Source organism: Colletotrichum lupini, chromosome 2 (assembly GCF_023278565.1).
Source record: "Colletotrichum lupini chromosome 2, complete sequence".
In the NCBI taxonomy this organism is placed as follows: domain Eukaryota; kingdom Fungi; phylum Ascomycota; class Sordariomycetes; order Glomerellales; family Glomerellaceae; genus Colletotrichum; species Colletotrichum lupini.
The window spans coordinates 5,387,525-5,412,267 of record NC_064675.1 but is presented as its reverse complement, the minus strand read 5'-3'; the positions used below and the strand labels follow the sequence as shown (position 1 = coordinate 5,412,267).

General features: G+C 45.2%; 7 protein-coding genes across 7 annotated transcripts; 2 read left to right on the top strand and 5 right to left on the bottom strand.

The window, feature by feature from the left end:
- Window positions 1-13,960: 13,960 nt before the first annotated feature.
- CLUP02_03960 (uncharacterized protein) lies at window positions 13,961-15,131 on the bottom strand (the record flags this gene model as incomplete). The annotated part of the gene is made up of 3 exons (XM_049282977.1): window positions 13,961-14,304; window positions 14,770-14,839; window positions 15,045-15,131. 3 exons carry the CDS (start codon window positions 15,129-15,131, stop codon window positions 13,961-13,963), a joined length of 501 nt encoding a protein of 166 aa, XP_049140120.1.
- A 423-nt stretch (window positions 15,132-15,554) lies between these two features.
- CLUP02_03959 (uncharacterized protein) lies at window positions 15,555-16,508 on the top strand (the record flags this gene model as incomplete). The annotated part of the gene is made up of 3 exons (XM_049282976.1): window positions 15,555-15,642; window positions 15,844-16,281; window positions 16,429-16,508. The coding sequence occupies 3 exons, from the start codon at window positions 15,555-15,557 to the stop codon at window positions 16,506-16,508; spliced, it is 606 nt and encodes a 201-aa protein (XP_049140119.1).
- Window positions 16,509-18,504: 1,996 nt separating this feature from the next.
- Window positions 18,505-19,152, bottom strand: CLUP02_03958 (uncharacterized protein; the record flags this gene model as incomplete). Its single annotated transcript, XM_049282975.1, has 2 exons — window positions 18,505-18,993; window positions 19,111-19,152. The coding sequence occupies 2 exons, from the start codon at window positions 19,150-19,152 to the stop codon at window positions 18,505-18,507; spliced, it is 531 nt and encodes a 176-aa protein (XP_049140118.1).
- Window positions 19,153-19,376: 224 nt separating this feature from the next.
- CLUP02_03957 (uncharacterized protein) lies at window positions 19,377-19,586 on the bottom strand (the record flags this gene model as incomplete). Its single annotated transcript, XM_049282974.1, has 1 exon — window positions 19,377-19,586. One exon carries the CDS (start codon window positions 19,584-19,586, stop codon window positions 19,377-19,379), a length of 210 nt encoding a protein of 69 aa, XP_049140117.1.
- Window positions 19,587-21,158: 1,572 nt separating this feature from the next.
- Window positions 21,159-21,326, top strand: CLUP02_03956 (uncharacterized protein; the record flags this gene model as incomplete). The annotated part of the gene is made up of 1 exon (XM_049282973.1): window positions 21,159-21,326. The coding sequence occupies one exon, from the start codon at window positions 21,159-21,161 to the stop codon at window positions 21,324-21,326; it is 168 nt and encodes a 55-aa protein (XP_049140116.1).
- Window positions 21,327-21,425: 99 nt separating this feature from the next.
- CLUP02_03955 (uncharacterized protein) lies at window positions 21,426-21,962 on the bottom strand (the record flags this gene model as incomplete). Its single annotated transcript, XM_049282972.1, has 1 exon — window positions 21,426-21,962. One exon carries the CDS (start codon window positions 21,960-21,962, stop codon window positions 21,426-21,428), a length of 537 nt encoding a protein of 178 aa, XP_049140115.1.
- Window positions 21,963-22,453: 491 nt separating this feature from the next.
- CLUP02_03954 (uncharacterized protein) lies at window positions 22,454-24,542 on the bottom strand (the record flags this gene model as incomplete). Its single annotated transcript, XM_049282971.1, has 7 exons — window positions 22,454-22,897; window positions 23,024-23,145; window positions 23,225-23,322; window positions 23,586-23,782; window positions 23,859-24,079; window positions 24,165-24,201; window positions 24,318-24,542. 7 exons carry the CDS (start codon window positions 24,540-24,542, stop codon window positions 22,454-22,456), a joined length of 1,344 nt encoding a protein of 447 aa, XP_049140114.1.
- Between the last annotated feature and the right edge of the window lie 201 nt (window positions 24,543-24,743).

Sequence of the window (24,743 nt, the reverse complement as noted above, 5' to 3'; positions counted from 1 at the left end):
TTTGAGACTTAAATCGAGTCCAGCCCGGGAGGAAATAACTTTTTGTGTTGGCACAACTGTAGACCACAGGACCCAAACTCGACCTCAAGCGAATGATGGGTGATTTCGGCTACGCAGATCAAGACCGTCAAGGTGCTGATAATGTTGATGATGGGTGATTTGGTGTTAATCGGCGCCTTCGGTCTCGGAGTGGAACCTTGGGGTCGAATGAATTAGGGGTCGTTGGTGGAAGACGGTGCGTCAATGGCAAAACAAGAAGGTAGAAAAAGCTCGACGAAGGGACCCTGCGCAGGAACTGGAACTGGTTGGCGACTAGACGTGCTTGGTGCTTGCTGGCGCGATGCGATTCGCGATGATGGACAAGCGTGCGACGGGCAATGTCTGAAGTGTCGATGGGCGGGATGATGTGCCTCGGGGGTGGTCAGTCCTGATGAGATGGCAAGAGAAACGGGGGGTGGGAGGTATGTGCGGCTCCGACGAGGAGAGAAGGGGAAGAAGGAGGAGGGAAGTAGAGGGAGAGAATGGAAAAGAGAGATGGGAAGAAAAGAAGAGTCTTGTAAAAAAGAGATATCAGAAGAGTTTGGGAATGGGAGGATGGTCTGGGGGTTTAATGATTTTGGACGGGGTGAGAAAGGGAGAAGGAAGAGAGAAGGTCAGGTCCCCAGCAGGCCAAGGTCAAGCGAAGTGGTTCTTGGGTACGGAGTATGCTGGGTGCTGGGTGCTGGTGCCTGTGGTGGTGCGAGGTGTACGTGGTGTGCGTGGTGCGCGGTACCTTGGGCCTGGGGGGGGGAGGGGGGCATGGAAAGGAGGAGCAAGGTAGGTAGGAAGGAGGAGGAAGACGAGGAGGAAGTGGGTGAGAAGGTCTGGTCTGGTCTGGTCTGGGTCTGGCGCGGGATTGGACTTTTGGGGCCCTTGCCTTGGGTTTGGGTAGGTAGGTACCTTGGAGAAGGTACTTGGGAGTGGGAGTAAAGAGAGCGGCGGCAGCGGCAGTAGGTAGGTACCTGCACTAGGTACTAAGGTATGGTAGCAGCGCGCGTGGGCGTCGGGTAGGCGTGCGGCGGATGGGAGTGAACCAAATGGTGGCAGCCGATGGGTAGAAGGAAGGCCAAGGGGGCAAGAGGACGAGGAGGAGAGACTGAGAGCGCAGAAGGACCCGACTTACTTGGTACAGAGTGACTGAGTTGACTGACTGGTGACTGGACCGTCGAGCGGGTTCAGGGTGAGCAGAGCAGAGCGAAAGGAGGGCAGAGAGAGCAAAGACGCAGCCGGGTGGACGAGGGGGGAGGGTGTTTAAGAAAAAAGGAAGGGGGAGGGGGGTGTGAAAGTTGGGTGGAGAGGGGAGAGAGAAGTCAAGGAGGAGGGAGGACGAGCGAGGAAGCAGGGCCCGGTACCTTGCTGCGGTACCTGGACCGGCGGGAAGAGAAACAGAGCAGCAGGACTGAGAGTGAGAATGAGAATGAGAGTGAGAGTGAGAGAATCCATGTCCACCCGTCCATTCATCCATCCACAACCACCACGAACCCAGCACCAGGCCCGGTTAGGTCAGACAAGGGTAGCGTGAGTGGAAAGACAACAAGTCAAGAAGTCAAGAGCGAAAGTGGGCTAGCACCCAGACCTTCTGACTGAGAGGAGGCGGTCGTGATGGTGGGATGGATACGGAGAGACCTTGGAACTGGGGACCTGATTGGGACTGTCCAAGTGGACATACTCCCAGGATTAGGACCATGGACGATGGCGGAACAGGGGTGTGGGAGTGGACGGGTGTGGATGAGATTTGTGGAGGATGAGAGAGAGAGAAAGAAGGCGAGAGACTAGGTCAGGTCTTGGACACACACACGCACACACGCTGGACCTGGACTAGGAGCACAAGGAAAAGCGGAGGAGAATGTCAATGAGGGCGAGAGACCGCGACGCCCGCGCACACACGCACACAATCGCTCTGTCTGCCTACCTGTCTACGGCACTGGTCAGATACACCTTCACATACACGCGAGGCCAGAGTGTGAGAGTAAGAGAAAATGAGAGACAACGACAACGGGTCTAGGCTTAGCGGGTGAAAAGACGAGTGAAGGGGGCATGAGGATGCAGAAAGACTAGCAAAAAAGTAAGTCAAGCAAGCAAGGTACGGATACCATTACCTGCTTACCTATCCGATACCTGTCTTGCCATTGGATTGTCTTTTTCTTGTCTCGGACTTGCTATGCGTGGGTGAAGTTGAGTTGGGACAAGCCAGGGGTGTCCCGCGGTTGAACATGCCTACACATGTATGTGTATCCCGCACGCCGGCACAACAATAACAACAACCGGGGACGGCTGGTGTTGTTGTTGACATTCATCAGTCTCGTCCCTTCTCGTCTTGTACATAATATACTGTGTAATGCGCGTGATCATGACAGTCGGAGGTGCAGGTTCCTGCATATAATCCAGCAGTGTGGGACATTCTTCTTAATCAAGAGCAATAAAACTGCAGAAAAGTCAACTCGCCAGACTGACGGGAACTCGGGTATATGCTATAAGTCGGCATGAAGAGGCTGCTATTGACCGTTGCACTCCTTGCAAGCGATTAGTCACTTTGGGTGGCTCTCAGGCGTTCTCGTGTACTTTGTACGGAGTGCTAAGGTGGGATGAAGCGTGGCTGTGGGGAACAGCGCTAGGTACGGTAGACTACAAGAGGCACTCTGCTAAAACACTTTTTTTATATATTAAAGCAGAAAGTGTATTTTATAGTTACCTTATTACCTAGGATAGGGTCTAAATTAGTATAATAACTTATAAATAGGAGTTATAAAGATTTATAGCTTAAAAAATATTTTAATTTTATAATATATTAAACCGTATAATAATATATAAAATTATATAATATTATACCCTAATATAAAAGTTTTTCTTCTCTTTATAACTTAATTATAAAAATAACTACTACTTTTTACTTTTTTATAAATAAAAATTACTTTTTATTTAACTTATTAAATTAATAACTTATTTATAAATATTATAATATAAGTTTATAATAACTTTTAATTTTTATATAAAACGTTACTAAACTAATTAATTTTATAATATCTTTTTATAAAGCTATTTTAAAATAACTATTTAATAATAATACTTATATAAACTCTACCCTTTTTATAGAATAAAAACGTATAAATATATAAGCCTTAATATTAATAAAATCTCTTTTTATAAAGCTATTTTAAAATAACTATTTAATAATAATACTTATATAAACTCTACCCTTTTTATAGAATAAAAACGTATAAATATATAAGCCTTAATATTAATAAAATCTCTTTTTATAAGCTTAAAAGAGCGGGAACGAAGTATTTAATAAATAAAAAAAGAGCTAAAATAATTATTAATAATTAATATTTCTATTATATTATATAATATATCTTTTTTTAAGAATAAACTCAACGGTTTCTAAATAATAACTTATATTAATATTTAAGTTATTAAAAAGTTTATTAAAAAGGTTTAGTTTAATTGCTTTTTAATATTTATTTTATATTAAAATATAATACGATTTATTATTTTGTATTTTATAATAAACTAGTAAATTCTTTTAATAAAGTAAATAGTATTTTTAATTAATATAAAGAATCCTTACGATATTTTAAAATACTATAAAATAATATATAAAGCTATAAGTTTAAAAAGATTCTTTTTTAAAATTATAATCTTATATAAAAAAAGATTATTAATTTTTTATTATTTTTTAAATTAGAATTAAGTCGCTAGTTATTAAACCTTAGTTAATAAAAAAAAGAAAAAGTTATATAAAGCTAATTATAACTAAAACTTTAAGTAAAACGATGTATAAAAATGTTTTAAAAACACGGCTTTTAATAAGTATTAATATTAAACTAATAATAAAAATTAAAAAGGAATTATTAATTAAGTGAAAAAAAGAGATCGTTAAAAAAGAGATAAAAACTAAAAAAAAAGTTAAAAAAGATAAAAATATAAAAAAAACCAAAATTATAATAGTTTAATAAGAAAATAAAGTTTATAATAATAAATAACCTAGTATATTACAAGGATAGAAACGAGTATTTTTGTTAATAAATAGTTTAAAATAAACTATAATTATATTTATAATTCCTTTTTATTTTTAGTATTACTCGTAATTATAAACCTATTTAATACTCTAAAATTAATTCTAAAATCTTCTAATCTCTACTTAACTTATATAATACTACTTTATAATTTATTAAATAAAATAACTTTTAATTAGAGCTTATTACGTATATATTATTTTAAATAAATACGAAAATAGTAATACGCTTTAAAATAAAAATAATTAGCCTCGCTAAACTTCGTACTTTTAGTTAATATAATTAAAGAGCTCTTGATAATTAAAATATAAATTTATAAAATAGCTTAAAAAAGATATATACTTAAATTATTATTATTTTAAATAGTATTTAATAGTTATTAAACTTAGTCTTAATTAATTAGCTATATAAAGTCTTATATAGTTTATAATATAAGTTAATAATATAATTACTATAACTAACTAAAAATAATATAAGGGTAACCTTTTTAATAACGAATTTAATAAGAGTTCTAGATTTATATAAAGTTAATAAAATTAGAACGAATTAGTAGTATATACGTAAATAGAAATATAATTTAGTTAAAAAGTATATTTATATAGAATAGCCCTTAGAACTTAAGTAGTTAGAAGTATTTTTATAAACATAAGTATACTTATATATACTAAGATATATATTACTTACTTATTAATATATTAATCTATTTTAATAACAACGATTTTACTAACTCTTAATCTTAATATTATAAATACTTTTACTAAAAATTTAGTAATTACGGAATATAATTAGACTTTTTATGATTAAATAATATTATAAAAAGTAATAATAAATACTAAATATAAGAATGGTTTTTTTTTTTTTAGTTTAAATAAACTTATAATAATATAAATCCCTATTATTAAATAATAATAAGATATTATATAAATATATTCCGGGATATATAAATAAAAACCCCTATATAAAACTATATAATAAACTACGAATAAGTATTAATATTAATATAAGTTTTAAATTTAAATAGTAAAAGCTTATTATATATATCTAAAGATTAAATATAATTTAGTCTAAGAGTTATAAATCTTTTATAATAATACTTTATTTTACTTAACCGATTTTAAACTTATTATAAAAAAGTTTTATAATATATAAAATAAAGTTTATTTTAGCTAATAATATAAGCTTATTAATAAACTTATATATAAAAATACTTTCTATTATACCCTTTAGTATAATAAGTAACTTTTAATATATTAAAAAAGAACTCTTTTAATTATTATTATATAATTACGAGCTATTTTAATATTTATCGTTACTAAAGCTAATTCTATTCATAAAGTATTAATAATCCTATAATTATAATTATAAATCCTTTAGATTAAAATTAAAAAAGAATATCTTTATTATTTAAGTATTATTAAAAAAATAATTCTTAAATACGAATTAATAAATTCTTAAAAAAAACTATACGCTCTTCTTATTATAAGTCCTATTTTATAAATTAATATTTAAAAGTTCGCTTTCTAATTCTAATACTAAAAACTATAAAAATATATATAATAATTATATTATAAGTATAATTACTCTCTAACTTTATAATAATTATCGTTTAATATAATAAAAAATTAATACGTAATCGTACTATTTTAAAATAATAATAATATATAAAATAAGAAACTAAAAAAGAAATTTTAAATAAGGGGTAAATATTTATATATAATTATAATAATATATAAGGGTATCTTTTTATTTATAAGGTCTTATAAATATATATATAGAAATATAAACGCTTATAGGGATCTATGATACTAAAAAAAATAAAAAAGTATATAACGATAATATATAATAAATAAAAGTTCTATAATTTTACTAAAAACGTTAAACTTTAAGGGGAGCCTTTATATAGTTAATTACGGCTTTTTACGGGCTAAAATAAGTATACATATTTTAATTTATAATTAATAAGTATCTTACGACTTTATAAAGGCCTTATTACTTAAGTATTAAGCCTAACTATATTGTATTTTAATATATACTTATATAAACTCTTATACTATATTATATAAAAATATTAAATTAATTACTCCTTATTTAGAGTTTATATAAATTAGTAACGCTGTTTATAATCCTATATACTATTATATATACCCTTTTTATTATTTTTAACCTACTTAGTTACTTATTTAAGGGCTTTTATTATTATATAAAAGTATATAGCGAGGATAGTACTTAAAGACTTAAATAGAGCGCTAATACGGATTTTATTATAACTTTTATAATTATAACTATACTTAACGACTTTAATAAGTATATTCTAAGTTAATACGAATTATTAATAAACTATAAATAAATATAAAATAATATAAAGTAATATATAAGTAATAACGAGAGATATAATAAGTATATACTTATATATAATAAATATATAATTATAATTAGAGTAGCCCTTATTTATAAAAGTAATATAATTAATAAAAATACCTTTACTAGCTTTATAATAGATATATAACTTAGTACTAGTTTTAATATTATTATATATAGTTATTTAAATAGTATTAATAGCCTAAGTACGAGTTATAATAATATCTAGAAGTATAAAATAGCTATTTTTAATAATCTTAAGGTTAAGCTTAATTTAACGCTAAGGCTAGATTATATAAATTAATATAATAATATTAAATAATATAGGGTAATATATATTAACTTATATAATACTAAGGTTATAAATTTAATAAAAAGTTTTTAAAAAAGAAAATAAAGAGCCTATAAATAATATAAAAATCCGTATAATAAAAAAGCTATTATATAGAAATATACGTATTAATAAGGAGGTAAGATATTATTTTATAAAACATAAGGTTATTAAAATACTACGTAAGTTAATATACGAGGACCGTTAGGAGCTATATACCCTTAATATAGGCTAGAACGCTACATTAAATACTTATTATAAATATTATATAGCGTACGTAATTATTAAAAAAGGGAGTATCCTATATAAAATTATTAGTATATATATATAAATAATTAATACTAAAAAAAAAAGAATTAAATCATAAATAAATATATATACGTAATTATACTTATAATTACGTATATATTAGCTTAAAAAGAAGTATAATTACTAATTAATAAAAATTATATTAATACTTATATATAAAATTACCTAATTATACCTAATTAATATTTCTAATTAGTAAATCGCAAATATTATACTTATAATTACGTATATAATTAGGTAATAATAATAAAAATAAAATAAAAAAGGGTATAAAATATAATAAAACGAAATATAGTCGTTAATAAGTAATTATAGGGGCATAGGTAAATTATTTACCTTATTTAAGGAATATTAAGTTAGTTAAGAAAAAAGGGAAATTAATTAGTAATAAAAATTAATAAGGAGGATATGCCCCCTAGCTATTCTACTTTTACTAAGTAATATAACCGCTCTTATATAACTACTATTACTAATAATTATAAGTAATTTTTTATAATAATATATAGGATTTATTATAATATTTATTTATATATATAAGAAAGTCGCGCTATTAATACTTAAAATTTATAGTAGCCGTAGGTCTATTAGAAAGAACGGTTTTGGCAGAGTGCCTCTTGTAGTCTGCCGTACTAGGTGCTCGTCTTTTGGTGGATAGCTATCAACTGAGTGAGTCCGGTGTCTCTTGTCTATCCCGTACTCAACTCTCTCTACCATGCGTCGCGGCAAAGCTTTAGTATTGTACGACAGTAATCATGTGGTGCCGCTCATGGTTCCTGGTGGTTCCTGGCCCGGCCTTTCTAGTGCCTATTGCTTGTACAGATATCGCTGCTGACAAAAACTTGTCGGAACGGTACTTTACTACTAGCAGCCAACGACGGGAATCGTAGATAGACGTAAGCTAGACGCAGGTCCAGGTCATAGACTAGTCCGCTGCTGCCAACTAGAACAGGGAGTCCTCGTTGCCGTTCCTGTGTGCGTGATGAGTATATACATATTCCCATACAGAAGCATCATGAGATCATGTTCCTTTTGTTCCTGACATGCCGTCCCTGTTCCTGTCTGTCCCTGTTCTAGGAGGAGAAGTCAAAGTCGAAGCCCATACTGCTAGGGAAACTGTACCATACGGGGTGGCCACCACGGCACCACCAGATTGAGGGGAGAGAAAGCGTGCGGAAGTACCAACCGGGGGGGCCCAGGGAATCTTTGTGGATCGCCGATTGGCCGGACCTGGAATTAGCCTTTGCTCCCGCCAGGCGGCCAGGCGGCCACAGAGAGACTTTAGAGTGAGAGTTGAGAGACAAGAGAAAGATGGCCGCTGCTAATCCGGACGGTTTTCTTTCTTTCCCGCTCCCAAGTGTCTGTCTCTTAGCCCCATCTGACGAAAATCCAGGCCCCGTCGTTCTCGCTTGGCCGCTGTAGGAAAAGAGTCTCCATCTGGAGCTCTATACACTATCCGTAGTCACTTTTGAAATAGGGAGAAGAGAGATAGAGATAGAGCGTGAAAGAAGGACGGCGCGCCGCGCCAGGCCAGGCCCCCCCGCGGGGGAGGCAGGTGTGATGGAGAAAAGGCAAAGGCTTTCGCAATCGGCATAGCTTTGGCTGATAGCCTGGTAGGTTGGTTATTCTTCTTCTTTCATCTCTCTTCACCTCTTCTTCTCTTCCTTTTGCGCACGGGGCATCTGGGCGGAAAGTGTATGTATGTAGGGTACAGAAAAAAAGTAAGGGGTGGTGGATGAGAGGTGACGAGAGTTGAGTTGAGTTTAGTTGTACCAGGGGTGAACCACTTTCAAAGTCTCTCTCGCTTGCAACCGGTAAAGCGGCCCCGAGACAATGTATCTGCCAAATGTCTCTCTTCCGTCCCTCTGTACCTCTCGTTCTCTATTGGTCTATCCGACCCGTTCTAAGATCATGGATCTAGTTGAGTTGGTCCAGGATAGGGAATTGCATCTTGCAGAAACGAGAGAAGGACGATTTACTACGGACCACCTAGGTATGTAGACAAGAAGCCCCGGACAAGCAGGCCCCAGTTGCCGGCAAGCTCGTGTGTCCACAAAGCAATATCGCTACATGCCGCTTACAAGACACAACGGCGCCCCCAAGCGAGTGAAAACTAAGGCGCCGTGTTAAGCACCTAGGATAATACGTATAGCGGGATGTAGAGCACCGCAGTCCGCACCGCGTAGCGAAGGGGGACATTACAGGAAACCCATCAACCGCCGACAGAGCGGACGGCAACAACACTGACTGGCTTTGGCAGCGACAGCGACACTGACTGACACTGACACTGACATTGGCTCCCACTCGCGCTCGCTGTCTGTCCCTTGCCTGCGCTCGCGCCTCTTGCGGCTTTCTCGCGTTGACTAAAGAAAGAGGAGGAGGAGGAGGAGGAGGAGGAGAAAGTCTCGCGCTCTCACTCTCGCTCAACGCGCTGAGCCAAGTCAGTTAGATGGTCAGACAAGTCTCGCGCGGCCCTTCGCTCTAGGCCCTAGAGTCTTCGATGACTGTCTGCGTCTGGTGGTTCTCCATAGCCGCACAATGCACATGTAAAGTCACTGTCAGTGGCAGTCCCTGCGTAACAAGTTCCCCCTCCACCATCTCTCTCCCTCTCCCTTCAACGACCCAACCCAACCCACTAACATGCTGGACCTCGCATGTCATTGATGCCGACAACCTTGCTCTGCTTCCTGTCAGGGCTTCCCTTCCGCCAGGGGGGGCGACATGCGGACATCGTCCACGGGGCCCATGAACGGCAGTGGTCCATTTCGATGGGCATCAGTGGGTTTGGTTCCAGTTGGGCCCTTGGCCTTGGCCAACAGGAAGACCGGATTCTTCTGTTGTCGTCAGGGATGGTGGACAGAGGACAATGCTCTTCTGTCTCTGTCTCTCTCTTGCACAAAAAAAACGAAGTCTTGTCTCTTTACTCCTTGTGCTGTGCTCTGCTCTCTCTGCTCAAGGGACCCGGCCAGAATTCTCCAGGATATTCATCAAAAACAGGCAGTCAACGGCCGGCGCAGGGCAAGGCTAACCATCTCCACTGCCCTTTCTCGGGATTAATATGCGCATCCCCCTCCTCCGTAAAAGGCCCCGAGATGTCTAGCAGTAGATCCCCCCTTAAGTCCCCATCGTGTTCTGCTGGGCCCCCCGTCGTAGTAGTGTATGTACTGGGCGGACGGCGGCACGCCGTGACAGAACGCTCTCTAACACTATTTAACTCCATCGTTTTGTATTACTAGAGGATTACCGCAGTACATATAGACGCTACCCTGCCCTCCAATTCCGTACTATTTAACTTTAACCCTTTTTATAAATTACCTATCCTTTCCTTTATTTTACCCTCTCCCTTATTAAAAAATTATTAAAATTATAATTTTAATAGCTTATTAATAAGCTAATATTACTATTTAAAAATAAGTAACTTATACTTATATATAAGTATTAAAAGTCTTATTATTATAAAGATAATAATAAATATACCGGAGTATTTAAAAGAGCTTTTTAATAAATTTTTAATATTATTTAAAGTTATAATCCTCGAGTTGTAAAAAGAAGCTAAAGTACTATATTAATATAGCCCTATTTATCTTATTAATATTAATAATAGTTTTTTTAATATAAAATATATTATTAATACTCTATAGCTACGTTATTATCCTTTATAAATCATACTTAATATTAATAAGGATTTTAGTATTATTTTTTAGTTTATTTTTTAGTTTTTTTATTAAAGTTATTATTATAAAGTTAGTTTAGTTATTAGTATTTTAATAAGTATTTTAACTTAACTCGGAGGTTTTTATAACCCCTAAAAAGAGGTTTTTAAAGGACTTATAATTAGACTTTTTACTTATTATAAATAAAGCTATTATAATTAAAGCTATAGCGTTACGAACCTCGATAATAAGTAATTAATAATATAATTATCTTTCTTTTATAACGAGCTTAAAAAAGTATTTTAATTTAAATATTAAGTAAGTACTATACTATTTTATTAAAACTATATTCTTATATTTATAACTTAGAAAGAATTAACTTTCTTCGATAATAAAGTATTTAGAACGCTCTCTAAGCTTGTTCTACAAAGGTTAAAAAACCCGGGCGCCGGACCTAATCTCGATAGTCCAGGGGAATCTCATTTCCATCCCGGTGCCGATATGCCCATCATCGATTTCTGTGGCGGGATTCCGTGTGTGGTCATTACGCTTGCACCGTTGAACTTTACCATGGCCCGTTTTCCCCGTCCTTGACATTTTGCCCACGCAAGACCCAGAAAATGCAGTGAAGGGCATCAAATCTTGAAGGAAAAAATTATTCGTGCCATTGGGTCGCGCGCCCAAACCCTGGGCTGGGATGCAACTTTTGGCGCCATCCATGATCCCCACACCCCATCAAGAGGGTGTGCCGATAGAGTTTCCTGCTAACAATGCCAGGCACACAGGACCGGAGCAAGGATTCTGGTTTTCGGTGAACGGGCTTCCTTTGTAGGGGAACACCATCATCCATGGCATGGAATCGAAAAACTGGGGAATGAAGAAGGAGATAATGTACGGATACGCTCTAGAAGAAAAATCAGTCGACGGCGGCGAGCGGAGGTTTTTTTTCTCGCATTTATTCTCTGGGAAGATCTTCTGCCTTTATGCGGGCAACTCTACCCTAGAAGAGGTCTAATTCGCATGTCCTCCGTACTGCCGTTCTTTCGTCATTGCCTGTTGGAAAATTTCCGCCCGGCTTGCTTGCTGTCTGCTTTGGCAGTGGATTTCTTCCCCCAGCGGCGAATCTAACGGGACCGAAAAATGCAGTGCGAATTCAGAAAGCTTGGTTGCTCTGGGCCCTGGCCAAAATGCTCCTTCCCCCATCCCACCATTATCGATTAACTCCTGTTCAAGATCCAGTAGTGACAAGATTCTCGATTTGCTATGGTGATCCCGTTGAAGATGCTTGGCTAGCGGCGTCTGGCGGTTGATGAGACGGTCAACTTTCGTCGTTAGTCTCAGGCCACTGATTGGTGTCTTTTCCAGAGGTGGCTTGAATTGGGCTGGTTCATATCTTCATGCTACAACCACGAATACCGGTCCAAAGAACCCCCCAAGCAAAACCACAAGATACAGTTCCCCTGATGGGTGGTCGCACTGGCTAGGATAGATCGTGCTGGGGAAGCATGTACTCAAGTCATTGTATTCTCACACAACGCGCGGGACGCTGGAGGAGGGGCAGCAAGAAGAAAAGATCCGGCCGCGTGCGAGACCTGAGCGTTGTGCGCTTCAGCATCGTTGGTTTTTTTAGAACGAAGTACCTACTCCGTACATCAGCGGGAGACAATTCTGGGCGACCGTCTGCTGCTGAAAGGCCGTCCGTGAGGCCCTGTCATGGATAACCCCATGTTCTACTATTGACAAGGTCTTTGGTTCTACCCTTCTAGGTATGGGTCGTTTGGCTGCGGGTTCAGGAAGGTAGACAAGGAACGGCACCAGAAAATTAAAATAAAAAATGGCAATACTTCAATATGTGCTCTCTATTAATGGGCAGCAACAACAAGTGGCCCGGAACTACAGTTACATTGACTCCCTTCCCATCGTACGTCTAGAACCGACCCGTCCGCACAAGTCGAAACAGACGCAGCTTGCTTGTCCTACTTACCACACCGCAAGCAACCGGCTATTGAACGAGGATCTGACGAATCTCTGAATCATGATTGAGAGACCCATGCTGTTGGTCTAGGACACTTCCCCCCCCCCCCCGGTCCCCAGAAACAATCAATGGTTCGCCGCGGCGGACCTTGTCCGGATCGTATCCTTTTTCGTGATTGTTTGTGACGACGGCAACGGCCGTGTCTGTGTGTGTGACGAACCAGCAGTGCCAAAGACAATGGGCGAAGAGTTTGCCAGAAGGGAGCAAGACATGTGGATCCGGTCTCTCAGCCATGCAGGAACGGAAAATGAGGCGTCGTCGGAGACAGCGGAGAGAAAGCTGACGAAAAAGGCCGGCAACAATGTTGGGATAAGACTCTAGACTAAGAGAGACCTGGAGGTCAGGGCGTAGCCAAACTCTGGATAAGTCGACTTGTCGGGATTTGACATATTTTATGCACAGCTGTCTGACAGAGTATACTCGTATACTGCAGGCCAACCAGACAAGTCATCGCATCTCGCGAACTCTCCCATTGTCTTCCGCGAACCGGAGCAGGCCAGGTCCTTGCAGCGGGGCCGTCCGGCTCCCAGATGGTCTTTGCAGAGCAAGATCCGGAGCCGTGTCTCTTACTTGCATGTTGCATTGGGTTGGATGTCCGGTGAAATGAAGCCTTCTTCTTCAGCACGATCAAGGGAGGAAGAGAGAAGCAAGACCAGAACCGGCCTAGGGGTGTTGACGGAGCAAAGGATGAAGAGGGAAAAGAAGGTTTAGGCAGGCCTGCTAGAGAACGGTAATGCATGTCCCATGGCTATCGTGCAGGTCATCAGCAAGAAGACGTGAGGAGACTGCCCAATAATCTCCACATGCAATATCGCTTGTTTTGGGGGTCCAGCAGCAGCTCCAGCTCCATGGACCATGAGTGACTTTTCGCGTTTTGCTCGGAATGCAATGGATGCAATGGATGCAATGGCTGCAATAGTTGACACATCGCTGCCATTATTTCGTAAGATTGCCTTCTCCTGAGCACTTGCACGAGGACGGACGAATACGCCGCAGCGGCCGACGACAGCACCGGTGAGGTTCGCTCAGTCCGAGCACTCTGGTAGTTTAATGAGACAAGTCCACTACGAGTTGAAAGCTGTCTCTTGGAACATCAAGACGCGCAGCTCGGACGGCCGTGGCTGACTGACTGCCAAAGCCATGTACTTGCAGCAGGCAAGACCGTTGAGGCTGCGAGGAGGAGAACTACAATTCGTGAAAGTAGACGCCGCGACGCCAATAGTCAGTGGGTAAAAAAGGTCGTAGGGTCGTCGTCGAAAGCCTGTGCAACAACGTGGCTCTCGACTTGGGGCACATCGGATATGCTCCCTTTCTCGACAAGCGTCGATTTCGCGACGAAGGGTACTGGATAAGTTCGGCTCGTCATCTCATCAAGAGGCTCGTGTTGTGCCCCTGAAAGAATGCAGAGCGCGCCTTTTTCCGATGTGACGCTGTTCCCATCAGCTGAGGGTCGAAATGCAGGTCCGAGTCCCTGGGCAGTGAAGTCGGTGACAGTAGCGGCCGATGGATCGGCAGGCTTATCGAGTACGTTGATATGGCGTAGGAAAGTACCCGTAGACTCAGAGACTGTACAGTTAGTGTAGGTATTCACGGTATTGTACGAAAGCAACTTGCTTTGCCTGCCAGCTGCCACAAGCACGCTCGGACCGTCACAGCTCCCGGTCGTGGAGAACATCAACCGTTGGAAGCGAGCCGTTGATGGGATGTGTCGTGGGCTTCAGACACGCTGCATTCCTCGTCAAGACTCAAGCTCCAGAGTCAAGACCCTATAACGTTGTTTCCAGCCTTGTCTTCTGGTCACACGGAGTGGTCCGCGGCCGCATTTGTCTGAGTGTGAGAGAGACAAAGGAGATTGATAAGTCCAAGACAGTGGAGGCCGTCACGCTTTAGCGTAGTTAGCCATCAACAGATTGCATTCAGAACAACGCACCTTTTCATCTCAGTCCATTCCCGGCCAGTATGATGGGATGCCATAGCACACATGCGACAATAGGCCAGCGAGGGACTGCGGCATCTCAGCAAATTTCGTACTTAGCTCGCCAATGGTCGCCCTCTGAATGTGATCGTGCGCGTAGCCAGTGTCGTGCGGCCTGCCGCGGTTCTGGGTGAAAAAGGTACGAATCGACAGAGAAAGCGAGAGCCATGCAGGAAGGTCGGAACAAAGTGGATGACGCGAGAAAGAAGCTAGGGCCACTAGCCAAGCCAGAAGTTGACTGGCTAGCAAAGATGTGGAGTGGGGATCGGGTAGTTTTCTGCCCTAAATGTTAGGCAATAGTCACCTACACGAAAAGCGCTGCAGTACGTACTCTGCTTATGTCCACTTTGGAAACTGCGTGTCGCTGCCGCAGAATTGCTGGCAGGGCCCTGCCAACTGTGAAACTTGCCTGGCGCATTGCTTCAGAAATCAGCTTTGGCTACCAAAATCAAGCGCTAATCCGCTTATAGTATCGTCCCTCTATCAGAGTTGCAACTGCAACCACTGCCCCCCTTTCGCTTATCTCACGCCCCTCCAGCTCGCGTGCCTCTCTCGCCAGGAACGCTTGCTTTCATCGAGTCACGACGTCCCGCCAGCCCGACCTACCTACCACACTACACCGCGTACAGCGAAGATCAGAATCGCCCAACACGGGATGATTCGCTGCCGCGAGCTACGATGTAGCCCAAAGAAGTGTCCGGCAACACTGGTGGTGGCTTTGGCCCTCCGTCGTGCCAGGATTCATTGGACGGCCTTACACCAATTAGGGCGATATGCCTTCAGGCTTTCCGAATAACCTCTCGACAATATCACAGGCTGACAGGCCAGGTTTTGCGGCCAAATGGCGCTCGTCCCCTCAGCAGCTTTCATGCACATCACTCTACACTTTTATACTGGTCCACGATTTTCGCTCCGCCTGCATGCTCTACGTTAGTCTCCCAACGACTGCACCTGCTGGTTACTGTTGAAATGGTCACCACTCATAATGACTGGGCAGTCAAAGTATGCTCCGACTGCGCCATCATTTATCCGCACGGTTCTCTGTGTTCTTCCCGGCATCTGCACGGTGTCGTCAATGGGGTCGCTTGAATCGTGTCTTGATATTGAACTGAGTGACTGACTAGGAACAGAACACGATTTCGGCCATGTGGAGAATATCGGGCTCCAGAGCCATCCCGTTTTCGACTCTTGCCATCCGATCCGGGCCAAGGCCTCAATACCTGACCGTTACGGTGGCCTTACGGAACACCGTCCTCACTTTCTGCTCAGTGCGGACATGAACTCGATAGAGTGGACCTTTCGGGGATTAAACCGACATCATCCTTCGTACGGGACCAACAAAAACAAGAACTCGGTAATGCGATACTCTTTGCTCGTTTTCTTCCAGAATCGCTGCAGTCGGTTCCACAAAGCTGCGATCCGCCGCGAAGGAGGGCAAAGGCCGCCTTCGATATGGATCCAGGATGGGCAGGTTCATGGCCCATGGGTCAAGTCGGGAGCAAGACACGACGTTGGAATGGAGGCGACGGCCGAACCTCGGACGGCAGCGCTGTGCCTCTCTATGCAAGGTACGAGATCTCAAGCATCAGCCTGCGGTCCTGCACTGCTCTTGACAAGACGGCAAACCGGCCTTGTTGCGCGGTGGAGGGAGCCGTCGGCGGGATGTTGTTCATGGATGATGGACCATGGTTGTGGCTGTTTGATCATCCTGCCAGAATGCGACGCACGCTACCCCGAGCTTTCTGAAACTCCAAGCCAGCAGATGCCAGCTGCACGTCGCCTGCCTCACGCCTGAACACCCTCCCCCGCCGAGTACGCAGTATTCGTACACTAATCGCTGTGTAGACTCGTAGCTTTCGCCTTTGTCTTCGGCGTGGGCGAGGATAATGGTTGTATGGTTGCTAAGTTCCTGACAAGGCAAGCCCACGCTAGAACTAGGTCGAGGTCCGGGTCCGGGTCTTGAGAAGACGGCGACCAGCTTTCCCACCTCGCCTGATCGTCCCGCTACCCTGGCCGACTTCAGTGCGTTCGGTCAGGATGGGAGAGTTCATGTTGACCGCTGTCGACCTCCCGCACGGCCAGGCATCACCCGCTTGTCTGGGAACTGTCGTCTATCGCCCTCCCTTCCCTTCAGCACGAGTTGCACTTCATCCCTCTACCGCCCGTACCCGTACTCTGTACTCCGTACATGCCACGGTGAAGAGAGGTCGTTCAGGTGATGGAATTCACGGTTCGGGGTCCCGGACTGGGGTTGAACTCGGGCAAGCGATGAGGACGGAGACACGGCCTAAATAGGAAGCTGTTCCGCTGGGTCGAATGCCATGATACCATCTGCAAAGCCCCTCCGTAATCTTAAATGTTTACCGTCTTCTGCATTCTTGGTGGTAGCGGCAAACAAAAGAGGGGCATCAGGAAGCTTTGGAAGAATCAACGACGATCATTCTCCCCCTGACAGGTGCATCCTGTCCCGCGCGGACAGCATCGTGAGACTTTCGTCAACGGAGAATGCGGTGACGGGGATAAGGCAAGCCAGGCAAGGGAAGTTCGGCCGGGATGCGTGCCGCTTCTGGACTGCGCATAGGCCATTTCCTAAGCTGGCCGTCACATTCATGTCCTTGGGAAGCTGGGACGAAATGGACGAATCAGTCGAGTTATTCAGTCGAGTTACTGAGGCAATCGTTGCCTGCTGCTATTTTGAGTCTCCAAGCGGTCCCAAGTTTGTCGAAGCTCGGCCGTCGCAAGAAGCCCAAAACAAGCGCTCTCAAGTTCCAATGCTGGTGCGAACACGGGTAGAGCAACTTGTAAGCGATTCAGGTCCCCAGTAGCTGGGTATCCGTACGCTGCGCACGCGGCACAAGGTTGTTGATGTCCACTCTTTTTCAAAAAAGACATCATGTGGGAAAAGAGAAGCAGAGACTCAGACTCGAGGTTCAGAGACAAAGCGTAACGCCTGAGGAATGCGGTAAAATGGATTCGTCTCCACCAAACAAACCACTGACGGAGCTTTTTTTGCTTCGGGCGGGGAGTACCAAGCACTAAGCAACATCTATCCGTTGAGGAAAGAATGGTGATCAAGTCTAGACCCCTCGAGGCCGGGATGCTGGATTAGTATCATTCGTCATATCATGGGCCTGTTTGACCAGTGAGCGACCCAAGCATGCTCATGGATCACACACACACACACACACACACATAATGGGCCAAGCACCAGCAAGCGGAAAAAGGAAGAGGAGCGTGATGCCGTGGTCACTCAAAGTGAGGCCCTTGGGGCCCAGCGTCTGTCGGGATACTGCCAGTCGGGTTCTGCTGACTGATGCCGTGCGGGCAGCTGTGGGCAGTTTCAGAAATGGACCCTGGTGGATTCGGCCTAAGCTTAAGCCGCAGGAGCCAATGATATTCCTGAAGAGCTTGCCCTGTAGGCGCTAGGAGCTTCTCGGCCTTTTCATTGGTTCCCTCAGATTCATTCGATGATGTTCAAGTGGGGCGTCCCGTTCTCGCTCCCACCTCACCTGCCCCTCCCCTGCCTGTCTGCTCTTGTCCTGTCCTGCCTGCCTGCGCTTGCTGCCAGCTGCCGCCCCTCTCCCAGCGTTTGGCCTGGTCTCCTTCCCGTCCCACCTCCAGACCACTCCAAGCACCACACACCACACACACATATCCCGTCTACTCCGTACCCAACCACCAACGTACTCCATATACTACTTGCGCATGCACACGACCAATCCGCCCACGCTTACCCTTACTCGCATCACACTGGTCAACATGGGCCAGAAATAGCTTTTGCTTTTTTGAGATCACTGCCCATTCATCTGGGAATCGTTGCACGGCACATGCGGGAGTGAGATCGGGTCGCAGAACCTTCGGCCACCTCGCCCCAGTACAGTGTGCGCCTGGCGGCTGCTGAGATTACCTGCGAGCCTTTCACCTCGACCATGGTCCATCTCGGCTTCACACCGCATCAGCAGATCTCCTATTTTATTCTCTCCCCTCATCATCCCGCCTAGCTCGCGCGGGGCTCCGGCCGCCAGCAGGTCAAGGTCCTTGCCGCCGGCACAGTATTCGTGGTCGAGGAAACAGGAATAGAAACATCCCAGCCGACCAAAGTGATGTGCTCGCCTACCTGCATGGACTTGGGACATCATACATGGAAACATTGCCCTCCTTGCTACCAGGCTTGACCGTGATGGGGATGGGCATTCGTCTGGCAATGGCACGCTACGAGGAACGACTCCAGCCATGAGATGAAACTTGAACCTCCGAGAAGGAGCGTGAGAGACGAGGATCTGGGTATATCGGCAGTCGACCTAGCTGGGGCCTCGGCGACCTCGCGCTACCGTCGTCCTTTATTTCTCCGGCGGCGGCTGGTCGACGGTAGCCGTCACTCGCCACCACCGGCCTACCTGCCGCTCACCTGTCAAATCTGCACAATAATTCCCGACCATTGTGGGTGAGTTCCACCAGCCTACAGGCTACTGCAAAGGAAAAAGAGACTTTCTTCGGACTTTTACCACAGGGCCCGTTGCGTTCTTCACAACCTGGCTGACACCGGCCATGACGACTGACTGCAGTTCAGAGAAGCAGATACGAATACATCTGACCAACTTCACCCTTGAACTCAAAAAGCATGTCGAGTTCCCTGGATCCGGTTCAGTGGAGATGGGAAAGGCTACCAAACCCAGAGCAACTCTGAAACGACAGGGAAGGGACGGCCGATCTTCCTCGCCTCGCTGAGTCGACGAAACATGACATTTTCGACGTCGACTTGTCCTCGACCCGCGTCGTGGCTGGTGGTGGTGGTGGTGGTGGTGGTGGTGGGCATCCACGACAACCTCAGGGACACTGGCGCCCAGCAGCCGTGCCGGCCGCGCTCCCCCATGGCGAAGTATGATTCGTGCATGAACCAGCCTGTACGGTGTGGTTCTCTCTCCCTAATCCCTATCCGCACCAGCTGCGGTGACGGCGGAGAAGAAGTGTAAACGATGCGACAGCAGCATGCACCCAGCCATCTATTTCCACCGCGGTTTCCATCAACAAGTTTCCCCCACCCTCGATACAACAATGGCTAGTTCTCTTTGCGCAAACTACGGGCAGAAGCTCGTGTTGATGTCAACCCGCAGGCCTTCTCCAGTTTTCCCTGCAACCGGCGGGCTTATCCACAGGGCTTCGCCGCTTTCCTAGCTTTCCTAGGTGGTCTGGAAGGGTGCAAGTGTGCTTGGAGCCAATGTTGTGCAGCACCCGAAACACGGTGAGAGGGGCGGTTTTCAGGTACATGAAACACGGGCGACGACTTTCTAGGGACATGTCACATCGTCTTCCAGAACGACTTGAGGCAGCGATCGGCCGTTTATGTCAGCTTTGAACATGCTCGCTCAGCTCTTGAAGGTTGCTAAACGAAGGGATCTCCCCAGCAAGGCTGGGCCTGGACAACCGCACTTGCGTTCAACCCACAGTCCCTTTGCAGGGTATCTCTCGTTGGTGCGTTCCGGTTGGCTCAACTGAGGTCCGACACCTCTCATGGAATCCATACTATCAACAACCAGAAGCTGCCAAAGTGGCTGTTCCAAGCATGTCTTCCTTCGACGGGCTCCGCTGTCACGGATCCTGATGATGGGAACGGACGGTCGACCGGGAGATCTAGAGTATGTTCACGGACTGGTGCCTCTTTTTTTCCTATACTCGAGCCTCGCGAGCTTCGAAAGACACAGAGACAGACAGCTAGACAAGCATCTGTGGCTTGCCTGACTGCGCTTGATCCCGTATGATCTAGCTATGACGTTCCGCTATATCTTCTTCTCTAATCATGCTAGTCGCCAGCCTTGTCCTCTCGTTTACATGCGGTGTGCGGACGCCGTCGACCCCGTACCCGGAGCAAAGACCCGGAACAATATCACATCGCCGACCTCTAGATGCGGACGAGGCAACAACTGGCCAATGCAAGCTCCCAACTTGGATATACGGGACCTAGCTTACTAGGTGCTCTTTTTTGGCCTTACCTCAAACTTGACGGCTTCTGCCATCGAGTCTTTTACCCATACCTCCTTCACCTCTACCGCCCACCGCTCTTGTTTCATATCGCCATGCTCGTTTCGCCGCCTAGCAGTCCCATGAACACAAAGATCTGTGCCAGGGCCAATCCGATTCCCACCTCCCGCCCACGCACCGTCCTTCTCTTTTCAGTCCTCGTCCGAAGCGATAAACACCAGAGTCTGGTCGGTTCCTGCACAGCATGGATGGCGCACACCTTCACCCACTCTGGCGATGTGCTTTGACGCCGTGCCCGAGTTGCACAGGTACCACTCGGGCAGATGTCTGAAACATTGACAGACGAGATATCCAGTCTTTCTCGTAACTAACAGATGTTCTGCTTCTCTGCCTCTCTCTGGCGCCCATTGTCGTCCCCACCATCAGCCGCCACTGCGTCGCCTTCACTTGCCCTCGTGGGCATGCCATGCCACATGCCTCGACTGCTTTAGTCCGCGTCTGTGGACGAGGAAGCGCCGACATAGCCTCTCAAGCTGCATGGAATCCTTCCATCTCTCTCCATCTCGCAACCGAGCTTTGCCTCTGTAGCCGGTTGTTCCTACCCGTCTGCCCGTCGTCCGCCCTTCTCAGGTAAATCGTGAGATCCCGTCATGTCAGATACTGCCTGCCACGGCCACACTAACCACAACCTTCCCAAACGAACTGCTGCGGCTACTGAACTGACAAGTCGGCATCAAGCCTGCCTGACCTTGCCAACTATCTGGGCAAACGTTCCTCCCGCTTTCCGCCACAGACCACAGGTGTGTCCCCTACCCGCCTCGAACAACCATGATCTTCCCAGATCCCCATCACAGCTGGACTGCTCTCCCCTCCCTCGGCGTCGCCCCGCCGATGGACCCCTGGACCAAGAGATCGACTCCTGAAACTGCAGTCTTCGTCCGTCTGCGAATGCTATTGGTGTATGCCACCCTGAGGCATAAAGATCTGGTAGGCGCTCAGACTTGGGACACCGGCCGGAGGCAAGGAAGGGCCTCCCTCGCGTCGGGTTGACTCGTTGGTCCCCTGGAAAAAGCAGAAAAAAGAACAAGAAGGCTACCTTGTTGGTCAGCGGCGGGCGTCTCCTCCGACTGGTTGATTGGGGGCGAGTGACTTTTTTCAACCCATGGTGTTGAAGAAGGAGAAGTCCAGCAAGTCGCATTGCTACGGAGCTCTCTTCCCTGCACGTGGCGTTCCTTGAACTCTCGAGGGGAAGGTTTGCCGAGTCTTTCATGCCCTCGACGCTTGGCGCCGGCAAGGCTAGGTCGATCACCAGGGTTGAAGGGGTTGGAAACCAACTCTTTTGGGGGCGAAAAAAAGCTGGAAAGCAGATAGAATAGATGGTACTCAGGCCATGGTTAGCTGTGCTACTTTGCCATTCGGTCTTGTGACCGAGGGATGATTTGGGAGTGGCCAGTGGCAACGGGGACAGGCGAAGGGGCAACCTATCTACGGATAGATACCCTTCGATGTCTGAAGACGTCTAGCTGGAGTATTACGACAGCCGTCGACGGCCCTGGTCCACGATATTCAGCAGATCTATCTCGCCGCCTCTTGTCCGTTCCTCTAGCCGGTACGGTCCCGCTCGTGGTGCCGATGACCTTGACTATACGCGGGCGGCGAGCGTCACTCACTTCCCTCGGTTCGGACGGGGGACCCTCCATCATCCCCGGGTATGGCTTCTCAGCATGACTCTAGAACGCATAATGAACCTGCCTTGTCTTTTCATATACACAGCATGCTGGCTTCCGCTTTGCTCGGTAGTGGGCCGCCTTCCCCCCAGCGGCTTTGCCTGCCGTTATGTGCGAGGGCCCCGGGTGGTCCCAGATTCATGGAAGAGAGTATGCCCGGATGTCGTACGGAGAGAATCAGATCACACGGCGAGTCGTGAACGCGTGGAAAAGCATCGCGTGGTGGTACGTGGGGTTTGATTGACGGGAAAGGGCGGCTGCGGGATGCCTTTGCCTGTTTCTGGCAAATGTACCGGGCGAGGAATATAGATAGAGAAAATGGAGTATCCGTGACGGGGTCAATATGCTGCCACTTGCGCGCCGGCAATGTCTTCTCTTTTTGCTTGGCTTGACCCGAATCGGTGGGATTGTAAAAGAGTTCCAGTTCCATATCATTGTCCGCAGTGTGCCGTGTGTTCGCCCCTTGGCCTTGTGTGATCTACAAGATTTAAAGTTTAAAATCTCGTGCTTCTAGAATCTTTTTTTTTTTTTGCAAAAGCCAGCAAATGGCATTTCTCTCGGGACGAAAATGGGCGAGAGAGATTAGGCGAGAGTTGTGACTGACTCTTGTGTCTTCTTTCGGGTCCTCGTCACGGGTGGTGGTGTTGTTGTTTCCCCCCTTGACTTGCCTTGGCTTGCCAAAGTTTCTCGCACGCTCTGGTGACGGGACCACCGTGCGTGACCTGCCTCAAAGCTGGCCAGCCTCTCACCATCCTATTATGCTGTTCTTGTTGTTGTTGCTGTTTTCAGCTGGAGTGAGGCGGACTGACCGAACTGACTGTCCCCGTGCGGAAGGAGATGGAGGGGAGGGAGGGTTGAGGAAAGGAGTGCAACTCGCCCCGAATCGGTTGCTCGATAAACTTTCTTTGTTGGGGTTGCGTGGTCGGATGGGGGTACTACGCATATGCCCATGGGAAACGCCCGGATCTCTCTTTCTTCTGCAGTGTAGACCATTTCCTCTCTTTTGGTTCCTTGTTTTATTTCAGATGTCAAAAGTTGGGTTTGGTTTGGCTGAAGTGGGCAACGTAGTTTGAGCACTGGACATGTAGTACGTACGTACGTGTGTACATATGTGTTTGGTGAGTTTGACTCGGGGTTCCCTTTGGTTGATCTGATGTCGGGCGGACCTTGGATCGGATTGTGGGCGGACGGGCACCCACGCGGTGCAAAGACGGACGGATGAGGGGACGGAGAGGAGAGAGTAGGAGAGAGATGTGTGCGTAAGTGAGAAAAGAGTTCGCAGGTCTGGGGTGGCCCGTCCGTCCGGATTGGACTTTTTGCCCACGCGGCTTCCGAGTCCGAGGTGAGCCGAGTTGTCGACTGACTTGATGTGTCCCGCGTGGGCAGCAAACTCGGGCCCGGGAAGGCGAGAAGGATTTTGTTCCCTTAGTCAGTTGAACGGTGTTGCGGTTCGTTGATAGGAAAAGGATATCTGCGTGGCGAATAGCTGTCAAGCAACTTAGAACAACAGAGAGTAGCACGGGCAGTTTCCTTTCTCGTCTCGGAGAGGACCCCGGCAGTGAGCTGATACTTGATGGGTTGAATGACTCTTGCATCGATATACATACAATATGACGTTGAGTGTACTTCACAATGACGGCGTTGGCAACGACGACGACGACTTCAATTGCCGAATGGTGTTCTGTGTCAGTTTGCGGCCAACTTTTGTATTGTCAAATGTCGTGTGGTTGCATGTGTTAGCTGACTTGAGCTGAGGATTTGACTCGTGAAGAGCCTCTCGGTCTGTCGATCATGTTCAGTTGCGGTTGATGTCAGAAGACTCGATATCCTTGGAAGATTGCACTTGATATCGAAGAGGGGGCATTTACGTAGGTTCTGCTTTGGGCTCGAAGTCTTACTCCTAATTCATGGTGACCGTTGTTGAGTGGACTGGCGGTTTCTTGTTGTGAATGAGGCTCTTGAAGCGGGAAGACACTTCGGTTCAGAAACGTTACCATACTTATATCTGTGTGAGAGTTACCGAGAATATTTAGGTGTCTATCAAAGGCGTAATGTTTGTAGGAGAAGGTCTCCCTTGTGTAATTTCCATGATCATGTGTTGATGTTGATGATGTTCGAGGCATGTTGAGTTCCACCATCATCAAATGTGCCCTCTTGAAATGTGGATGCGATAGCTAGACAACATGGTATTAATCTCTATTCCTCGGCAATCGCTATCGTTACTCAACAGTCTGCTCTGGCGGACACTTTGTGTAATAGCACCCTGACAATCTGCTTCTTCCCCTATTCATGGTTCAACTTGGCCTAACTTATGAAGGAATACA